We start from the raw sequence: 22,037 nt of genomic DNA, 5'->3' as shown, positions 1-22,037 counted from the left end.
AAAATCGAACTTTGGTTTTTGAATTTTTTACAAATATTTTGAAGACATGTGTGGTTGAATCTGGGGATGCAGAATCCCAGGTATGCAGGGAGTTGACTGTACTGTATTCCTGCTACCCATATTATGGCCTAACAATATTAGACCACTGATGTGAATCTGTAACCGTAATATAAGGTAAAAAATGAAAGTAGACAGTATTCAGTTGGGTCACAAGCTTCTCAGGACAATGTTAGAAATGCCCATATAATTCTGCACTCTTGGCCCCCCTTTAAGCTATCAAAAGCAAAAAGTTTAGGATTGATAAATACCACAAATTATTACAAAATCCGATTTATTTAGAAATTTGGTTCCAGAATCACCACTTTCCAGATTAAGACAATATTGCCAGTCTCATTTTCCAAACACTACAGAGCAGTTTCTCCCACTCCTGCTTCCTGAGAGCTCTTTTTTCTTTTCCTCTTGTGGTTTATTTCCCCAAGGACATACTTGTCTTCCGAGAGCTGCATCTCGCAGGCCACCTCTTGCCCCTCTTTGCCCGCAGCTAATCATTTGATCTGAACCAAGGAGCCGATTATCCATCGTAGGAGCAGCCACTATAAGACGGCAGTATGCCAACACATCGTCCTCACCCACCATGCAACGAAGGATTAAGAAGCAGTCAGGGTGCCATATGTTTTTCAGGAGCCTGCTTATGTGCGAGATATAGGAAGAGGATACTGGAGAGAGCGCTGACAAGGAATATCACATCAAACCAGCGGTGGTAGAAGTTGAACTGCAATTCCCCTAGGACTTCGGTAATGATGGTGCGATACTCCAAGGGCATGCTCATCCGAATAAGTAGCACCGAAGACACAAAATACATCCCCTGCAAGGAAGAGAAAAGAACCATCAGGTGCCCTGTTTCCCCCGCTGAATAAACAGATTGGAGAGGACAAGAAGTAGCTTTTCTCCTTCAAAGTTCCCCGAAATACTCACCATGATCTGTGCCAGCAACAAAACTATAACGTTGGAAGATTTGCTGCTCGAGATAGCATAGAAAAACTGTGGAGGAAGACAGACAAACATCAGCTTGCCAGAACATGTAATTACACACCTACATAGGAAGCAACCTATTATCAAAGACATATTAATAATATTTCTAGAATAAAACTAGAAAATAACTATAATATTCATCACATAAAGCATCAATTCCTCATACTTGGCATGACTTTAGAATGGGACTGTGCTTGTTATATCACCAATTTATTTAAAAGAGTCAACTAGAAAAAGTTAACACTCAATCCAGTTATAACTAGTCATTGGATTTAACTCTTGATCTGTCAAATCATTAGGATGACTTAACAAAACTATCTTTTCCCCTCTGAGGATATCACACATTGTCTTCTACGTCCATTTGGGATCAGAAACAAGAAATTGCATTTTTATGGCAATGACTATGTAAGATATTTTACTCTGCAATCAGCCCTTCACATTGGCTGGGTAAGAGGCACAGGCCCGCTGTGAAAGTGACAAAATGTGATATAGATTTTTTTTACCTTAGAGATAACTTTTTAAGAAATGTCTACATCTTCCAGCACAATTCTATGGTCAATTTCCATTAGAAGAATCAGCTTAGCAGACCTAGAGATTCCTAGAAAAGTGCTCTTTCTAAACTCTACAGATCACTCAGTATAACTAGAGTCACACTGCAGTACCTAGAGAATTTTTTAAATCAAAACTGTGAATAATCAAATCTGCAAAAGTCAAAACAGCATTTGTTCTTAGGCAGAAAAAATTGAAATGCAAAGATACATGGCTCGACAGCAGTACGTGTGAAAAAGATATTGGAGTCTTTGTGGACAACAAGTTAAACATGAGCCAACAATGTGATGCAGCAGCTTAAAAAGCCAATGGGATTTTGGCCTGCATAAACAGGAGCATAGTGTCTAGATCCAGGGAAGTCATGCCACCCTTCTATTCTGCCTTGGTCTAACCACACCTGAAATACTGTGTCCAATTCTGGGCACCACAATTGAAGGGAGATGTTGACAAGCTGGAATGTGTCCAGAGGAGGGTGACTAAAATGATCAGAGGTCTGGAGAAGAAGCCCTATGAGGAGCGGCTTAAAGAACTGGACATGTTTAGCTTGCAGATGAGAAGGCTGAGAGGAGACATGATGGCCATGTATAAATATGTGAGAATTGATAGGAAGGAAGAAGCAAGCTTGTTTTCTACTGCCCTGGAGACTAGGACGTGGAACAATGGTTTCAACTTGCAGGAATTCAGATTCCACCTGAACATTAGGAAGAACTTCAGCAGATGAACTCTCTGCCCCAGAGTGTGGTGGAAGGAGCTTCCAGAGTGTGGTGGAAGGAGCTTCCAGAGTGTGGTGGAAGGAGCTTCCAAAGAAGGAGCTTCTTTGGAGACTTTTAAACAGAGGCTGGATGGCCACCTGTTAGGAGTGCTTTGAATGTGATTTTCCTGGTTCTTGGCAGGGGGTTGGACTGGATGGCCCACGTGGTCTCTTCCAACTCTGTGATTTTATGAAATGTCGAGGGACAACTGTAAATGCAAGTGGCCCTGATTAAAACCAGGTACCCTTTCAAACAGGCAAACTTCAATACAGTTTGGAAAAATTCCAGTGAAATCCTGGAAAAAGTTAGAGAATCCGACAATAAAGAGTTGGTTAAACAGGACATCGATACTAGCTCTATTGGAAAAGTTAAAATTAGTAAAAGAAGAATTGAAACTATTGGAAAAGCTAACCTATAAATTAAGATTAGCAAAAGAAGAGTTGAAAGAAGATCTATTTGATTAAACTAGGAAGTCATTTAGTAACTTCACGTGTAAAAGCAATGGTGAATTTAAATCCCCAAACATCCAAGAAAGATTGTGGCTGAGCAATGAATGAACACATTACAATAACTATATGTAACGGATAAAATTGGAATAATGTAGAAATGATAGGTTTGACAGTGCTGTATTTTTATAATGCTACGTAAGTAATGCTCCCATTACTTACATAGGTTGGGAATATAGATCTTGGAATATAAGATGTGATAAAACAACTGTATTATGTTTCAAATGTCTTGGAAATTCCAAAAAAAAACCCCAAAACAATTATTCAAGGGCTTGCAGTAGTTGGGGAAAATATGCCATTATCTTGAGAATGCTATCCATGATTTTTCTAATCCATACATAAGACAGATCTCATGATCCATACAAGCTGTATGACCCAACTATATATATATATATTACATGATCATCATGAAATTGAATGTGCTGTTAATATGACCAGGTTTCTTTGAGGTTGCTTTCTACTTTCCAATAGCCACGCCAATGTTTTATACCTGCAAAAGAATGAGCAGCACTGCAGAATTGTCACACTTGCCATTTCCCCCACTAATCCTGTCTGATCTGAGAAGCTAAGCAGGATCTGGCTGGTTATGGAGACTGACAAGGAATGCCAGGTGCTGCAGACTATATTCAGAGGAAGGCAACAGCAATCCTCCCTCTGCATGACCAGAAGGGAACATGACATGCACCAATAACCTTCATATTCCCAACACACATTCAAAGCAAAGTTTCCAATATTGCCAAGAGCAAAAGGTCTCAGAAGAAGCCAATGTTTTAATTAAATTGCTAGAAACAGTTGAAACAGATATTCTACTACACAACACTGTTATTTTCTAGCTGTACTATAATGTCAAATATAACTCAGATCCCTAAAGTATAATGACAATATGACAGAACAATACAAGGGGCTTCCGCTTTTTTTGGGGGGGGGGGGGGGGTAAATACTATACAGATCAATCTATCTTAAGATCTTACAAACGAACTAAATTCTCTCATTCACACACTCCTCTGTTCAACTATGTGGAACAGCCTCATGTCCATACTGGAGCCCCCAGTGTCGCAAAGGGTTAAGCTCTTGTACCGGCAGAATTGTTGACCGAAAGTTCAGCGGTTCGAGTCTGGGAAGCAGGGTGAGCTCCCGTCTGTCAGCTCCAGCTCCTCATGTGGGGAGATGAGAGAAGCCTCCCACAAGATGGTAAAACACCCAGGCGTCCCCTGGGCAACGCCCTTGCAAACAGCCAATTATCTCACACCAGAAGTGACTTGCAGTTTCTCAAGTCGCTCCTGACATGGAAAAAAATGTCCAAACTTACCTTTGTAAGTGTTATCAACAAACCTCTGATAGAAGTGACAATAATTATTCCAACAAGGATAAAGGAAATATGCTGGGACCAGAATTTTACCTGCAGTGACATGAAGAGAGAGGACGGTTAAACTCTCAGAGTGGTTCACAGAGTGGCTACTTCATTTGAGCATTAACACACAGGCTGCCTAGATATACCTTTCAGATATTTTAGTTGCACACATATAGTTCTTGATAGTATTGTTCACATAGTTAACATAGGAGTCAGAGTTAATTTTAGTCATAAGAAACAGATTTCACTGGCCAACATACTATTATGATGCCTCAAATGTTAGTCTAGTTTCTGGGTATATTTGACCTACTATTTCCAATAATGGCACAGCTTTCCCCTATCAACTCTAGTTTTTTGAAATACAGAATGTATGTCATATGCCAATCTTAATTTGTTCATCCATAGATACTCTTTATAACCATATCTAAGAAGCCAGAGCTGATGATGTCTATCCAATGCAATTTTCTGAATCAGCATTGCAAATAACCCCAGGAACAGACCTAAAAATCAAGACACAAATATTTTTTGCTGGGCTATGTTATAGATCAAGTCACCCTCTTCCATGAAAGATTTCAGTAGTAGTTGTTGCTATATCCCACCTTTTCCCCAAAATTTAAACTCATGGCAGTTCTCAGCATTTTTTCATTTTTATCCCACCTTTCTAACAATACAGGAACTCAAAGGGGGTTAGTCTTTAACTCTCCTTGAGTCCCTACATTGGTAAAAAGGGTAAATAATAATAATAATAATAATCATCATCATCATCTAGTGGGATCACAAGTTGGAAAAAAGTTACAGAAAATGAACATGTCAAATTACTCTGGGACTTCCGAATTCAGACTGACAGAGTTGTGGAGCATAATGCTCCTGACCTCACAATCATGGGAAAAAACTAAGTATGGATCGTCAATGTTGCAATCCCAGGTGACAGCAGAATTGTCGAGAAGCAACTGGAAAAGTTTGCATTATATGAGGATTTAAAGACAGAACTGCAAAGACTCTGGTTTAACTCAGTAAAGGTGGTCCGAGCAGTAATCAGTGCCTAAAGACCTTGGCCTGTACTTAAAAACAATCGGTGCTGACAAAATTACCATCTGTCAGCTGCAGAAGGCTACCCTATTCAGATCTGCACCTATCATTCGCCAATACATCACACAGCCCTAGACACTTACTTGGGAAGTATCCGACATGTGATCAAATACAAAAGCCAGCATAGTGATCTTGTTTACTGTGTACTAATCTTGTTGTGGATCAAAACAACAACAACAAGATGCTAATGGCATCTGTCAATAAGTATTACAAGATCATGCAACCTTTCAAAAGCCTATATTAACTCACATATTATCTAGCTGTGAACAGAATAGAATGCAGTAAGTATAAAGGAACATTGCTAAAAGAAGTTCATTTTTTATAAGTGCTCACATCAAACTGAATCCCCAAGTAATTCACGGTAATCTCAATTCCTCTTGTAACAGGATCAGTCTTCCCAACTCTGTCAAATACAATATTAATTGTTGCCTAAAAAGAGAGCAAAGGAAAAGGGGAAAAAACACAATATACATTACTGTCACTACAACCATCATAGGATATATGAATGCTTCTTCCATAGTATGTGTGTATAATTATAAAGTAGAAGATGTGGCCTTTGTCTGAAAAACTATCTCTTTAAAAAAATACAACTAAGAGGTCACACAATTTTTAATACAAAAAATCTATTATGCACTTCTAAAGAGGAAAATGCATACCAATCTGTCACATTCACACTTCGTAAATGGGGTGGAATGAAGAATAGAAGTCAAGGATGCGCTAAGAATCTACAAAAATGCAACCGTAAGAAAAATACTTATCTCAATAATAGTATTACATACCATAAAAATTTTCCAAACACAGTAGATGGAGAAAAAGTAGCCCAGAAAGTTGAAGTATTTCCCTTGGAATGTCTTTGAATATTCTATTCTTTCCTGCAGAGAGGAAACCTTTTTCAGTTCCATGAATCATTCATTTTAACCTGACATGTCTTACTTCATAGATTTCTCATCAATAAAACAATTAGCATACCATACAGACCATGTGACACACAGAGAGTGTACATGTTGACCTTTTTGCAGCTGCCAGATCAAGATTTGCCAAGGACAAATACATTCAACTTACACAATAAAAAAAACAAGCCTAGACTTTATCTCACAAGGCCACATTCTCTCTCTCTTTTTTTCTTTTCTTTTCTTTTTTCTTTTTTTTTTTTTTTTTGGTGTTTCAGTCTATGACAAGAAGCACCCAGTGGCGCAAAGGGTGCCGACAGGATTACTGACTCGAAAGGTCGGCAGTTTGAATCTGATGAGCGGGATGAGCTCCCGTCTGTCAGCTCCAGCTTCTCATGCGAGAGAAGCCTCCCACAGTATGGTAACACATCCAGGTGTCCCATGGGCAACATCCTTGCAGGTGGCCAATTCTCTCACACTAAAAGCGACTTGCAGTTTCTCAAGTTGCTCTTGAGACCAAAAAAAGTATCTGACAGCATTACAGCTTAGGTTAAAATGGCATGAATCCTCCGGCCAGAATTACCACTGCATCCTGGAGGATGATGGAAACTGTAGTCCAGAAAGCATTTTCCTTGCTCTGAGTAATACGGGCATTCACTGCAGATGAAAACCTTCCCATAAACGAATTATTTTCTATCCAGGCAGCAAGACTGACTGCAATATACATTCATTTCCATGTGTATGGCTCATGAAAAGGTTTGAACTGGGCAATGGTCTTGATCATCAACACTTTTAAGAAAAAAAAGGGGGGGGGGAGGAATAATGAGTAGATGAGCTAAAGCTCCCAATAGCACATACACCCACTGGATGTTTTCTAAATTTGCTCCCTTGTTTTTGCCCACTCTGCCATTTCTTTTACCCACCCATCAGGAATGAGAGCAATCCCCTTAGCCTGCACCTTGGTAGCATGCAGGTCGGCCGTCTCCAAGAAAAGCTGGCGACTCAGCTCCTCCAGAGCATCTACTTCCTGCTGGATAAGCGCCAGATCTGGCCAATCAACGTTGTTAAGGGCAAAGTCCCATTTAATATCTTCTGAGGGAATATATATATATAGCACACATTTCCAGTTTCCTTTTGTCCCTTCAATAATAGCAGATTCACCAAAAAGCTTTCAAAATTATGAGTCAACAAAGGCATACAGTATACAAAAACCCAGCCCCTTCTTTAAAGCACAACATAGTTTACTTTGCTGTGGAATTATTGTGCAAATTGCTTCATATTTGGCAATCTGTGTAATTTCACCAAATACAATTTCACCAAATACAGGTAGCTTTTGGCCCTTCACAAATGGAAACTGGCCTATTGGCTCTTTTTCTCAATATTACATCACTACGTGCAATCTGATACTGTGCACCTACTAGATATTCACTTATCTCATAACCCGATTTGAGTTCAACTTTTAGAGCCTATAGGTATAACATCTCAGCTAGTTTTGGGACCCTTCTGGTTCCTTTCTTTTCATAGCCAATTGAGAAATTTGGGAGAACTCAGAAGCATTCAGACTTCTCTGGGATTTTAGCTGGTTACAGTAAAATCACTGTCTAAGTGAGTTGTGTTTTTACTCATAAACCAGCATTGTTACTTTTTAGTTATTTATCTACTACAGAAATTGTGCACCACTGCCACCTGGAGGATTGCAATGGTTGATGCAAATCAGATGCTGTAGTTAGTAGAACTGCATTTCTCCCTCTGTAACTAGGACAATTTGTCTGTTTTCTTAAGAGAACCTCAGATCACTTGGTTGGTTCCAAAACAGGCAGCAGAGAAGAGCGCAACATTGTAATGTTCAAACATGTTTAAGTTGTATGAGAAGTTATGGAGGGGAAGGTAAAGGTTAAGTCTAGTTGTGTCCGACTCTGTGGGGTAGTGGTCATGGACACCTCCATGGAGCACCGTTACCTTCCCACAGAAGAAGTACCCATTGATCTACTCACACTGGAACGTTTTCGAACTGCTGGGTTGGCAGAAGCTGGGCCTAACAACAGGAGCTCACCCCACTCCCCAGATTCTACTGGCCAACCTTTCAGTCAGAAAGTTCAGCAGCTCAGCGGTTTAACCTGCTGCACCACCGGGGGCCTTATAGAGGGGAAATAGAATAAATATTGTAATAGCTATAGTATGTACAGTTATGCAATGCGTCTTCCTCACTTATCTGCTAGTTATTACATCTCATACCTAAACAATGCTGAAATCTCGGATGTAATCCAAGATATTCAAACACAAGGAAGAAGATAAGTCAGCCACAACAATAAGTTGCAGTTGACTCTCAATACCTGGCTATATCTCACAACATTTCTTTCCCAGTAAGGTATCTAAATAAATACTGACATATTCGTCTTGTAAAAAGAGAGGTTAGGATACACAGCTAAGGTTATGCATACTGGATATTTCTCATTTCCATTCACTATCATTTATGAGAACTGCAGGCTTGTCAAAAGAGTAAATGTCCCAATGGGGCAGGTATTTTGCAGTCCTAGATTTACTGTTGCTAATTGATGTTGATTTTGATTCATGACATGCCTATGACTGAAAGACCTACTAGAACCCAAGTCATCATCTGCCCTACTTATGTCTTGCAAATTCAGGGCTATGATTTCCTTGACCTTAAGGCAATATTTCTCTTTTCCTATTGGCTTCTACTCAATATTGCACATTATGGCTTTTAGTGAAAGTGCAGGCTTGATTTACTCTAGGACCCATTTATTTGCTGTTTTACCAGCCCTTGGTAACCAAAGCATTCTCCTTTAGCATCCTTCAGGGGTTTCTTGACATCTTTTTTTACTGTCAAGCTTTTATGCCCATGCATAGAAAGAGCTCCGGATTACTGTTACATTCTGCAAGATATATGACATTAAAGAATTGCAGGTAAGGAGTTCTACATAGTCTGTGTGCTACATGTTAATAATGATCTCCTCACATTGTTTTGCTTAACTACCTGTCAACCCACCAATCACTTTTCCAAAGCAAACCATAAAGGATACTTTCACCGCCTGTTGAGGATGTTGTAACGCTTTTTATCATTCCCCAGAAACCACTGGTTTTGTTGTGTACTTCCCCTCTCTGGAACATGTTTCTGTGAACCATTGCTATCCTGATTGGAAGGAAAAACCAAGTGATTAAAAAAACATGAGATACAAACTAGAACCAAAATAAAATGCAGCACACATTTATAGTGGATTTGATCCAGCTTCAGTCAATTTAAGAGGACATCGTGAAATTAAGGAGAGATAAGCTAAATCATGACTAACTCATGTTCCATGGATTTTATTGGATCCACATCCCCCCTCTTTTTATTATTATTATATATGTTTTCTCTCTTTATTCTCCTCCTCCCCTTTTCCCTTCCCCCACTCCAAAACCCCAAAGCCCCTTCCATCTCACTTCTTCCCCTTGCTATATACCCTATCTCATTTTAATTACCCCCTTAATGTAAAATCTTCACAATAAAGATGATTTAAATTAAAATGTTATTGGGTCCACTTTAAGTCACTCTCACACTTTAGAAGTCTAAATATGGTAGGCTTGAGATTTAGGAATGCTGGATCCCAGCAAAAGTGGAGAAAAAAATGTTAAGTTCCACATACACATACACATCAAATATGCATGTTGGAAAATCTACTGCTGCAAAAAGCTCCACCTTGATCCCAAGCCACCTCTGACAAATCTTCGATGCCTATGACACTAGTCTTCAAGCCTACCCACATATGCCTCGTAGGACAATGATAGCGATGCAAAAACCTCTCAAGAAGGAAGAGAACAACGATTACATGAGATATCATTTTTGCAGCACTGTAGTATGGCTGAACTGAATGACATTTCTCTTGACCTTCAAACCATCATGTCATATTTTGCTCACTAGGGACCGGATTTTCACTTTCATGGCCCACTGCTTGGCTGCGACCCACAGGTTGAGAACCACTGGTCTACAGTAAGAATAATTTGTCTACTGGCAAGTCATTCTCCTGATAAGATTTTAATCCCAAGATTACTGCCTCGCCTTTTTTTCTTGCTGATGATCATGTCCATAGTTTGGAGGAGTCGGCGTTCCAAAGCTAGAATATCTGCATCTGTCACATTCCTACAAAAAGACAGGAATATAAGGTGATTGATATTATTCTGGCATTATAATACTTCTCTGGGGGGTTTTAAGATGAGGCTAGATGACCATCTGTCAGAAGTGCTTTGACTGCATTTTCTTACATAACTAGGGATTGGACTATATGGCCCTTGTGGTCTCTTCCAACTCTATGATTTTACTCTCTAATACAGTGGTTCTCAACCTGGGGTCCCCAGATGTTTTTGGCCTACAACTCACAGAAATCCCAGCCAGTTTACCAGCTGTTAGGATTTCTGGGAGTTGTAGGCCAAAAACATCTGGGGATCCCAGGTTGAGAACCACTGCTCTAATACAAAGAATGGCCAACTCAATCTAGCCATGCGCCATCCTTGAACTAGAAATTACTAGAAATACTTCCTTTCTTGCTTCTATCCTCTGTCCCTTGTTTACCCTTTGGGGAGATAAAGCGGGGGCCCTGATGGCGCAGCAGGTTAAACCACTGAGTTGCCAAACATTGACCAAAAGGTCAACAGTTCACATTCAGGGAGCAGGGTGAGCTCTCGCTGTTAGGCCCAACTTCTGCCAATCTAGCAGTACGAAAACATGCAAATGTGAGTAGGTACCGCTTCTGCGGGAAGGTAACAGCGCTCTGTGCTGTCATGCTGGCCACATGACCTTGGAGGTGTTTACGGACAACACCGGCTCTTAGGCCTAGAAATGGAAGTAAGCACCACCCCTCAGAGTCAGACACGACTAGACTTCATGTCAAGGGAAACCTTTACCATTATTATTATTATTATTATTATTATTATTATTATTATTATTATTGGGCAAAGCAAAGTTTATTGATTAGTCCACTGACCATATCAACATTAAAAACAAAAACAGAAATGTACACAAATCAACAATAATCACTATCCTAAGACTCCCATAATAGTGAACTAACATACAATCAAACTTGATTAAATTAAAAAATAATTAAAATATTATTATTATTAATAATAATAATAATAATAATACCATTAGAGAAGAACCAAACATAAACAGAAATGATCTGGGTGCCGATGAGCCAAGTGCTCACCAAAACCCTCATCTGCACTCACCCAAAGTTTCCCAGTTACTTCGCCAATCTCATTTCTATAATCTATTATGTTTTGATTGCTACAGTTTACTGTCAAGTTTCAACAGCACATCTCTCTTCCTCCCTGCTTGTGTCCAGAGGCCCAGGAGCAACTATGGTACCTTAAAAGAGCTGAAGTGTGCTTCTCTTACGCAGAGAAGAAAGACTACCGCAGCTTTGCACCACCACCCCCTCTTTTAAATAAAGAGCTTGCAATCTCTTTTGAAATGCCTTTTTTCCTTGAGATATCTTGCTGAGAGCAAAGGCAGGAACAACCAGTTATTTACCCAGGGCTCAGTTACCACAATCCCTGTAAGCAAAGCATTTTAGACACACATTTTCCTATCCCCCTCACTACCAGCTGTGACATTTTTCCATGGCACATTATTTTTCTATTCCTGCATAATTTGTTCAAATGGATTGTGTACCTTTTGGAAACAAATTCCACAATTTTTCCTAAATCGTATTGTGAATCTTTTTAAAATGACTGTCTCTGAGATCTACCTTAGATCCCACTCTGGGAGAGTGACACACAAATGAAATGAAACAAATAAATACAAAATTCACCTTAGAAAATAAGACATATAAGTATATGGACAATTCACAGCACCAAATCCAGAAAGCAGGGCCATAAGGGTCACCCCAATCACGCCCACTCGACTGATGAGCTGTTCTATGGATAGAATTCCTGATGAAAAGAAAGAGGATAAGCTTCACTTCATGAGCACATTTTTGAGAATACAAAGAAGCAGAATTGCAGTCACTAATATAGTACAAATCATCTGTACAAATCAGTTTGTTTATGATCTCTCAATAGATGTTCAGTTGTTTGATATTAAGATATGCTTTTATCAGCTAAGTAGACAATTCTCTCCATGAATAGCATCTCGGAAATACTTGAGACAGTACAAAAGGGCTGAGTAGCCAATAGTAGCAGAACTTACTGAGCAGCTTAACTTACTAGGGTGCAACCCTAGTCATTAGTAAAAGGTTATAGGAAGAAAGGTTCATCAACTTTTGGAGGGTCCCAAGTGCCCCACAAGGGGAGTACAAGAATATTTAATTTCTTTGAAATGGTTACAAAGTCAGCAATGTGGTCAAATAATCAATAACTTAGAGCCCGTCCAGACAGTACCTTTATCCCAGGAGCCCCCACAGCAAACAGGAGGGTGGCCAAACACCATCCCATGTAAATGCAGAAGCAATTGCTACGAAGGGCAAAACATGTGAGATTTTCAGGTGCAGGAATATCCTGGATTTGAGCCAAATATCCACATCTTCAAATGTCTGTATGTCACTAGAATCATAGAGCTGGAAGAGACTTTGTGGGCCATCCAGTCCAACCCCGTGCCAAGAAGCAGGAAAATCATATTCAAAGCACCCCCGACAGATGGCCCTGAACTGGGCAAACATGGGATTTTTTATCTGGATATGTTCCCAGGTTTTAGATGTTTATTCCTGATCAGTTGGTTTCTAAAAAGAAGGTGACACTTGAGTAGAACACGAAAACTTTTGTTTGTGTGCCAGGAACTTCATGAAACTTGTGGAGGGCACATTTTCTCTGGCCAGGACAAAGTTGTGGCTCCCTAGTCAATGTTGTACATCTTTTCACAGTAAGAGCAATCAGGAACACACATGTATAACCTTGGAACAGCAATCTGTTGTTCCACGCCACAAGTACACAACCAAATATGTCAGCACAAATGGCCAGGAACTCAGGCTCTAAAAAGTGTCAATAATGTCAAAGTTCTGTTCCTGGCTTAAAAGTGTTTATTCCTGTTTGATTCGCATAGTTAGTTTTTGTTTTTTAAAAAAATCACCGAAGTTTCTGGTGGATGTCCTGAGGCAGACATCTTGGGGGCTGAAAAATCCCAGGGCAAAGCAGCAAGTGTGGACAACAGAGGCAGAAATCCTGGGACCAACAGGTCTGTATCTGGACATCTTCTTAGGTTCCGGGCTTTTTTTTTGTTGTTTGTTTGTTTGGTTTTTTTTGGGGGGGGGGGGGGATTGCCCCTAATTAAAGTGTGCAGTTTGGTGCTGTCTGGAACCACCCTTGGAGTGCAGACTTTACATCTAGAAGTATTACGGTATATGAAAACATAATGGCTAAGGAAGTGCTTCTTCAAGCCAGCTGTTACAGTACTCTGGCAAATCTTTTTCCCCAGTGCATAAGGACCCATACTACTGTATATCTTCTATTTTAAGACATGATTTTTTCCACATATAAACATCTCTAAAATGGGGTACGTGTTAAAATCGAAGGTGCTTTTAATATATATATATATATATATATATATAAAAGTTTTTTTCTGTTGGTGGTATTGACATTAATGTGCATCTTACGATCGATGGCATTTTAGAATCGATGAAATATGGTATATTTGTGCCATATTTGCAGTTTCCTAGCAAATCACCATGCCCTAACAACCAATGGTTTTCAGAGCAGCAGCACCTAACAGAGCAAGTAAATCAGGATATTAATTCACTCTGTTGCTTTGGTCAACTATTTCTGTTCATAAAGACAGAAACTTACCCTTAATTACTTTCTGCCCATTAAAGGTTTTCTGTCCGAGATGTTCAAAACTGCAACTAGTGACTGCATGTTGCATTGAACCCCAATTGACTGCTTCTGGTGCACAACCTATAATATGCATAACCAACAAAAGAGCTGCAAAAAGCAGCTTATTGTCTAAGGACAAAGCCAAGCTAGGATTTAAAAAACAAAGACAAACTGAAAGCTATCAGCATAGTATTCTCAGTTGAAGGAATTAATTTTAGAGGCCAGGATGCCCTTTGAAAAGTGTGCACTTCCTAAAGGAAAGTAGCAGGAAGAGCACTGTGCTTTACTTTATAATAATCAGAGCCAGATTAAAAATGGTGATGCCTAGAACACCTTTAACATATTTACAAGCAAACACGTAATTACGTATTGCTTGTGCTAAAATTCAATTACTAATAAAGATTCATAAAAAGCATGAAAAATATTGTCTAGATGTCGTACTTTGAAAGCCTGTTAAAACGCGACATGGTACTAAGCCCAATTGAATACAGTGAGACTTGGGTTTTCGCAAATCTACTATATATAGCATTGTGTTGTGCAAACCACAAAACAACCACAAACCACAACCTCACAAAACATTAAGGGATGCCAGTTCTTTTCACCCACAGAAAGATATCATATGGCATGGCATGTACAGTGGTTTGTTTCAGGAAGTTAGCAAGTGAAATATTTTAGAAAACTCACCATGTTTTGGACTGAGGATAGGAAATGGATCTCCCAGTTTCCAGAAGAAATACATAAATATTAACCAGATAGTACAGGCAAAAATCAGCCTGTGCTTGTGCACTAAAATTAATAAAGAAAAATGAAAATAATTAAAATTATCATCTGTTTCACACAGTGTGACAGCTGTCATTTTGGGCAACTATTCAAAACAATATTGCCAGAACAGTCCTCCAAAGCAAATGCATACTTACACAATCGGATGTTGCTCACAACAAAATAGCCAATATAAAAGGGGACCATGAAGACCAGAACAAGCAAAATCACACAGAGGTTCAATTTCCAATGAAAATACCGTGAGCTGAAAATAACAGAAGAATTTATTAGTATCATAGTTTTTCTTAACTCGTTCCAATTACTGTTCCCCTTTCTAAGAAGGTCATATATAGCCTCATTGTTCCAATTACATTTGGATAATATGGACCCATTTCCGTTCGGATTCTGACTGAACATGAACCTTTGACTTCTTTGCTTGCCTCAGTGGATTACTTACAGTATGAACTACATCATGTAGCTCTAACAGGGGTTGGGATTTCTCACTGAATTTTGATATCATCCATATTTGTATCCTTCTGGATTGTTTGGACTAGACCTTCAGAACATTATTACAGTTGGATAAATTGTATGGACAGAAAGGAGGATTCCTGAAAAGTTAAAAGGGACATTTTGCCTTCCCAGCTGTCCAGAAATGTCAGAATACAGAATTGCATTTTCTTCCTGTAGCTCAGATATTCAACTGAATTATGAGGAAAGTAGGTGGCGTTCTGATGGTTCCTTCAGTTATAGTAACTGTAAGCCACATACAACCCCAAGGCCACAGGTTGTAAACCCCTCCCTCATGCTGTCCCACAAATGGTGTCTTGTGTCCTATTTTACTGAAAATGTACATGAAATAATTGCAAGCAGTCACCTGGGGCTTTAGCATGGTATGCCATCAATATGTTGGTGAGACTCAGCACTAAAGTTCTTTGTCGCCTGACTCCAACAGCCTTCAGCTTGAAAATGTGGTGAATTAGGGCAATGAAGCTAAGGTTAAACCAAGGGGCTCTTGTTTACTAAGAAGTCTGAGTCAAATATTAAGATTTAGCTTATTCTTAAATGGTTTATAGGTAAAAGGTAAAGGTAGTCCCCTGACATTAAGTCCAGTCATGTCTGACTCTGGGGTGTGGTGCTCATCTCCATTTCTAAGCCGAAGAGCCAGCGTTGTCCATAGACACCTCCAAGGTCATGTGGCCGGCATGACTGCATGGAGCGCCGTTACCTTCCCGCCAGAGCGGTACCTATTGATCTACTCACATTTGCATGTTTTCGAACTGCTAGGTTGGCAGAAGCTAGGGCTGACAGCGGAAGCTCACACAGCTCCCCGGAATCGAACCTGCGACCTTTCGATCAACAAGCTCAGCAGCTCAGTGCTTTAATCCACTGCACCACCGGGGGCTCCTTAAATGGTTCATAGTCCCTCTGAAAATTCAATTCCATAGCTTGGGAGAAATTGAAAAACAACTACTACGTTGCAGTAGTCTATCCTGGATGTAACGAGAGAAAGGACCACCGTGTCCAAGTCTGACTTCCCAAGGTATGGGTGCAACTGGCGCACAAGTTTTAATTGTGCAAAAGCCTCCCTAGCCACCACCCCAATCTGAGGTTTCAGGCTCAGGGATGAGTCCAGGAGGACTTCCAAGCTGCGAACCTGCACCTTCAAGGGGAGTGTAACCCCAACCAGCACAGGCCTTAACTCTATACCCTGTTCAGCCTTGTGACTGACCAGGAGGACCTTTGTCTTGTCTGGATTCAACTTCTATTTGTCCGCCCTCATCCAGACTGTCACAGCGGCCAGACACCGGTTCACAACCTGGACAGTCTCTTTAGAATCTGGTGGAAAGGAGTGATAGAGTTGGATGTCATCTGCGTAGAGATTACATCAAACTCCAAAACCCCAGGTGATCTCACCCAACAGCTTTATGTAGATGTTAAACAACATGGGAGAGAATATTGAGCCCTGCGGGATACTACAGGACAATGGTTGGAGGGCCAAGCAGGTGCCCACCAACAACACCTTCTGGGTACAATCCTCCAGGAAGGACTGGAGCAACTGCAGAACAGTACCTCCAAGACCCATCTTTGCGAGGTGACCCAAGATACTGTGGTCTACAGCACTGAAGGCCCTGAGAGGTCCAGGAGAACCAACAGGGACACACTCCACCTGTCAAGCTCTCTGTGGCACTAAGGTGACTATGGATGTCTCAGTTCCACGACTTGGTCTGAAACCACACTGCAACAGATCCAGATAGTCAGTTTCATCCAAGAGCCCCTGGAGCTGCGAGGCAACCACATGTTCCAAGACTTTGCCAAAAAGGGGAGATTGGAGACTGGCCAAAAGTTGTTCAAATCAGTGGGGTCCAGTAGACAAATGCAATTTATAGAATCACTATGTTCTACAGAAAACTCAGTGGCATTACTGAACTGGAGTTATATAAATATAGCCTGACATATTTAGGGATCAATAAATATTTTGACATACACCGGGTGCCTGAATATAGCTGGTACAGAAAAATCTTGAAATCTAGACAATTTTAAATTGAACAACAAATAGGTAATAGAGTCCTTAGAACATTATAATATTTTCTACACTTTCTTTGGCGTCTTATTTACTGTTGGGAATGTTGCCAAATACACTGCAGCAAACGCTGTTGGAAAAACACTTCATGAAAACAGCCTAGCAACCATTTTTGACATTTTTAGTTCAATCTCCCTGCTGACCATAAATAATAAATACTATTCATAATTTACAGACAAAAAGTGACTTTTAAAAGTGACTCGGCTACGGCCAAGCAAATGAACCCATTAATAGCACGAAAGTACAAAAATGTTTTAACAGAAGTTGCTATACCTACCTGCTACTTAAGACTCCTAGAATCTCAAAAATAATAAGTTCAAACATGGTGCAGGAAAAAGCAAACGTGACTGAAAAGACAACCTGTACAACATATTGCCGGACCTGCAATAAAGGAAATGAAGCAGAAACAAAACTAATATCCATAATATATACAATATTCATATTCAAAAGAAACACGTAGATCAACATGGATTTTAAAATACAGAAGAACTTATATTTGAATAAACCAAAAGGAGAGAGAGAGATAAGCTGCACTCTAAATTTTTCTTCTTATAACTCTTTTCTCTGATATTTCATTGCTTTTGTACTATGTTAATACAGAAGACTTTAAAATCATTCAAAAATAAACTCAAAACAATACTCTCAGGTAGAAATCTGGCAAAATACAAAATTTAAGCACCACCAAAAGTATATTTACTTGTACGTATCTCACTGAGTTAAATTAGGGTTACTCTCAAGCAAATGCAGGTCTATAAATTAGTGAACCTAAAAAGGAAAGTGGTTTTGCCACATGTTATATTTCACATTAGTTTTTTCTCTTTCATGTCACAGTAAAGTAATCATTAGCAGCCATGTTCTGATCATTCCCACCTCATAGTCTTTGAAGAGTTGGCGCATGAAGAACAGCCATCCAAACCCAAAGAACAGGATCTGCAGCGGGACAGAATAAGAGCAGGAGATGTTTAGAAAATATTGAAATCTCAAAACATCTTAGAACATTTAACAATAGTTTTGCTATGAAAGTAAGATTATACTGAAATAAAAAATGTTATGTGTACTAGACCAGAACTTCTTAAACTTTTTCCACTCACAACCCCTTTCTGCCCAAGAAATTTTTACATGACCCCAGGTATATGTTGGAGCATGCAAGGTATTACTGGGTGTGTGTGTGTGTCTGTCTGTCTGTGTGTCAACTGTAAAATAAGATGCATGCAGCTGATTGGTCGGGAAATGCCCAGGGTGCAAGTTGAGCCTAAGACTTTTAGTCACTATTACATTTTTCTTCATTCAGGCTTGAGCTATGCATTTCTTGAGAGTGAAAGAGACAGAATTTGCAGTGTGCTCTTGCTTCATGAGCTGCTAAAGGAGTTTCTCAAAATGGACAAAGAAAGACCATTTAAAATCTCTCATAAAAGGACATTATGTGAGTTGATGTAACTGATCATGGAATCACAGAATCATAGAGTTGGAAGAGACCTCATGAGCTATCCAATCCAACCCCCCTGCCAAGAAGCAGGAAAATTGCATTCAAAGCACCCCCGACAGATGGCCATCCAGCCTCTGCTTAAAAGTCTCCAAAGAAGGAGCCTCCACCACACTCCTGGGGCAGAGAGTTCCACTGCTGAATGGCTCTCACTGTCAGGCAGTTCTTCCTAATGTTCAGATGCAATCTCCTTTCTTGTAGTAATTGTGGTGCCCAGAATTAGACACAGTATTCCAGATGTGGTCTAATCAAGGCAGAATAGCATCACTTCCCTGGATCTCGACACTATACTCCTACTGATGCAGGCCAAAATCCCATTGGCTTTTTTTCCCCGCCGCATCACATTGTTGGCTCATGTTTCACTTGTTGTCCATGAGGACCCCAAGATCTTTTTCGCACGTACTGCTCTTGAGCCAGGCGTCCCCCATTCTATATCTTTGCATTTTGTTTTTTCTGCCTAAGTGGAGTATCTTGCATTTGTCACTGCTGAACTTCATTTTGTTAGTTTTGGCCCATCTCTCTAATCTATCCCTCCTAATTTGGTGTCGTCTGCAAACTTGATGATCATGCCTTCTAGCCCTTCATCTAAGTCATTAATAAAAATTTTGAACAGGACCGAAACCCTGTGGCACTCCACTCGTCACTTCTTTCCAGGATGAAGAGGAAGCATTGGTGACTGAGCACTCTCTAGGTTCATCCATTTAACCAATTACTGATCCACCTGACCATAGTTTTTCCTAGTTCACATTGGGCTAGTTTGTTTGCCAGAAGGCCATGGGGTTTTTTTTTATCATATTGTACATATTCTGTTCTGAACTACGAAGAGTGAACTACATGTTCTTTATTGTTCAGCTGCATGGCATATTTTCGTTCTCTGGCAAGGCAGTGGGAGGAGTGCTGATCAAACATGAACTACATGTGGTATTTTTACATTATGCCACAGTATATCAATATAAATAAAAATGTAATATTCGTTTGTGGGATTAACAGAACTCAAAAACCACTGGACGAATTGACACCAAATTTGGACACAAGACACCAAACAACCCAATGTATGTCCTTCACACACAAAAAATTGATTTTGTCACTTGGGAGTTATAATTGTTGGGATTTATAGTTCACCTACAATCAAAGAGCATTCTGAACCCCACCCCACGATGGAATTGAACCAAACTAGGCACACAGTTCTCCCATAACCAACAGAAAATACTGTAAGGGTTTGGTGGGCATTGTCCTTTAGTTTTGGAGTTGTAGTTCACCTACATCCGGAGAGCACTGTGGACTCAAACAATGATGGATCTGGTCCAAACTTGGCATGAATACTCAATATGCCCAAATGTGAACACTGGTGGAGTTTGGGGAAAATAGAATATTGACATTTGGGAGATGTAGTTGCTGGAATATGTAGTTCACCTACAAACACAGAGCATTCTGAACCCCACCAACGATAGAACTGGACCAAACTTCCCACACAGAACCCCCATGACCACCAGAGTCGGCCACAGCAGCGTGTGGCAGGGGATGGCTAGTAGGTATATAAAATAGGTATAAAAATTAGGAATTGTTGGGAATTGTGAGAGTTGAAGTCCAAAACACCTGGAGGGCCGAAGTTTGCCCAGGCCTGATCTACACTGTAGAATGAATGCACTTTCACTCCCATGGGATCCTGGGAGTTGCACCAGCACTCTCTGGCATAGAATGCTAAAGGCTAAACTACAACTCCCAGGATTCCCTAGCTGTGAGTCATGGCAGCTAAAGCAGTGTCAAACTACATTCATGCTAAAATGCAGATACACCCTTGGAAGTGTGACAGCTGGCCCATTTGGTGTAGGTTTTTGAACCTTGTATTCGCTTCAAACCCCCGACCTTTTACACCACCCAAACCTGGAGAATGGTGGGACAGCCCAAAACCTCTCCAGAGGCCTCATTTTTTTAGTTAGTGAGTTTTCCCCCAGGCCTGCACAGTGAAGCCCTGCGGAAAGCTGGCTTCCCCCCGCCGTCAAAAGTGGTACAACCCAGTCTTCCCTCCTTGCCGCTGAAAGTGGTACAACCCACACCTTCTAAGCGCCCCATTCAGCGAGAGGGTTGGACCATATTTGAGAAACGGGGGGGGGGGGAGTTATGGCTCGCTCCACAGAAAATGACTGCCGGGGGGATTGGCGACGCGTCTGTACCTGAGAGACGACCATGATGCTGGAGTCGATCAGGAAGCTCATGGTGGAGCAGGCCTCCAGGCCTCCCCCCGGCCCCCCGCCCTGTTTCTTCTCCCTCCAGTCAATCAAGCGGCCTCCACGCTGTCAATAGGCGCGGAAGAAGGCGGGGCTTCTTCTAGAGGCGGGACTTCCTGGTTCCTTGGACTTCAACTCCCAGAAGCCCTTGCTGACTCGGTCAATAGCCGAGGATTCTGGGGGATGAAGTCTAAAGCGTCTAGAATGGAAGCAAGGTCGTTTTGTAGTCTTGAATGTATCCCTCAGGTATGGGCCTACTTTGGCCCTCCCTCCAGGTGTTTTGGAGTTCAACTCCCACAATTCCTAACAGCCTACAGGCATGGGCCTACTTGAGCCCTCCCTCCAGGTGTTTTGGACTTCAACTCCCACAATTCCTAACAGCCTACAGGGATGGGCCTACTTGGGCCCTCCCTCTAGGTGTTTTGGACTTCAACTCCCTTCAACTCCCACAATTCCAAACAGCCTACCAAGTAGGCCCATGCCTTGGCTAGAGCAAAAGCAAACGTGAGGCTTTTAAAAATTTATAGACTCACTCGTCTAAATACTGAGCCTCTTCCATTTTCTGTAAGAATTAAGATTCCCAGAAACTATAAAATCCTTTTATAGAATAGATTTGATCAGGAATTCCAGGGCTTTTATATATCTAATCCAGATTATAGTCTCTTTTTGGAAATGTCTCAGCAACAAGTTTTGATATGTTTGTTTTTATAGCGATAAAATGTCCCTGCTCGGTGCGGTGTAGAATAAATACACACTTCAATATAACACAGATTTACAGCATTCCAGAAGAAGAAGAAAATCTTATCAGGAGGACCAAGGTAACATGCTAGATGATTTGCCTCTGTCGTTCTGGTAACCTGCATAGGATTTTAAACATAGTAAAATATAAGTGTTTGGATAGAGAAGTTGAAAAGGGAGTAATGTGACGGCCAAGAAAAGCAAATATATTTGGCAGGGCAAAGGGAGAGATATTTTGTCTAAATATGTCATCCACTAGGTCCTCATCCAAACTGCTATATA

The 22,037-nt window shown here is 40.6% G+C and overlaps 1 protein-coding gene across 1 annotated transcript; it reads right to left on the bottom strand.

Annotated features, from left to right (window-relative positions):
- Positions 1-314: 314 nt before the first annotated feature.
- On the bottom strand, positions 315-21,108 carry GPR89B (G protein-coupled receptor 89B). The gene is made up of 14 exons (XM_060770553.2): positions 20,964-21,108; positions 18,177-18,236; positions 17,584-17,687; positions 14,884-14,990; positions 14,651-14,752; positions 11,974-12,094; positions 10,227-10,307; positions 9,211-9,320; positions 7,128-7,216; positions 6,059-6,151; positions 5,613-5,708; positions 4,149-4,238; positions 976-1,041; positions 315-865 (listed from the first exon to the last, which is right to left on the bottom strand). Exons 1-14 carry the CDS (start codon positions 21,003-21,005, stop codon positions 659-661), a joined length of 1,368 nt encoding a protein of 455 aa, XP_060626536.1. The 5' UTR covers positions 21,006-21,108; the 3' UTR covers positions 315-658.
- Between the last annotated feature and the right edge of the window lie 929 nt (positions 21,109-22,037).

The sequence above is a fragment of the Anolis sagrei genome, chromosome 3 (assembly GCF_037176765.1).
Source record: "Anolis sagrei isolate rAnoSag1 chromosome 3, rAnoSag1.mat, whole genome shotgun sequence".
In the NCBI taxonomy this organism is placed as follows: Eukaryota; Metazoa; Chordata; class Lepidosauria; order Squamata; family Dactyloidae; genus Anolis; species Anolis sagrei.
Note: the sequence above shows the minus strand (reverse complement) of the source record. Positions and strands in the feature narration are given on the sequence as shown.

Coding starts and splice junctions, on each gene's coding strand:
- GPR89B (XM_060770553.2), bottom strand. CDS start 21,005: ATGAGCTTCCTGATCGACTCCAGCATCATGGTCGTCTCTCAG. Junction 6,152..7,127: donor CCGACCTGCATGCTACCAAG/GTGCAGGCTAAG, acceptor TCCTCTCTGCAG/GAAAGAATAGAATATTCAAA. Junction 4,239..5,612: donor ACTTGGGGATTCAGTTTGAT/GTGAGCACTTAT, acceptor ATGTCACTGCAG/GTAAAATTCTGGTCCCAGCA.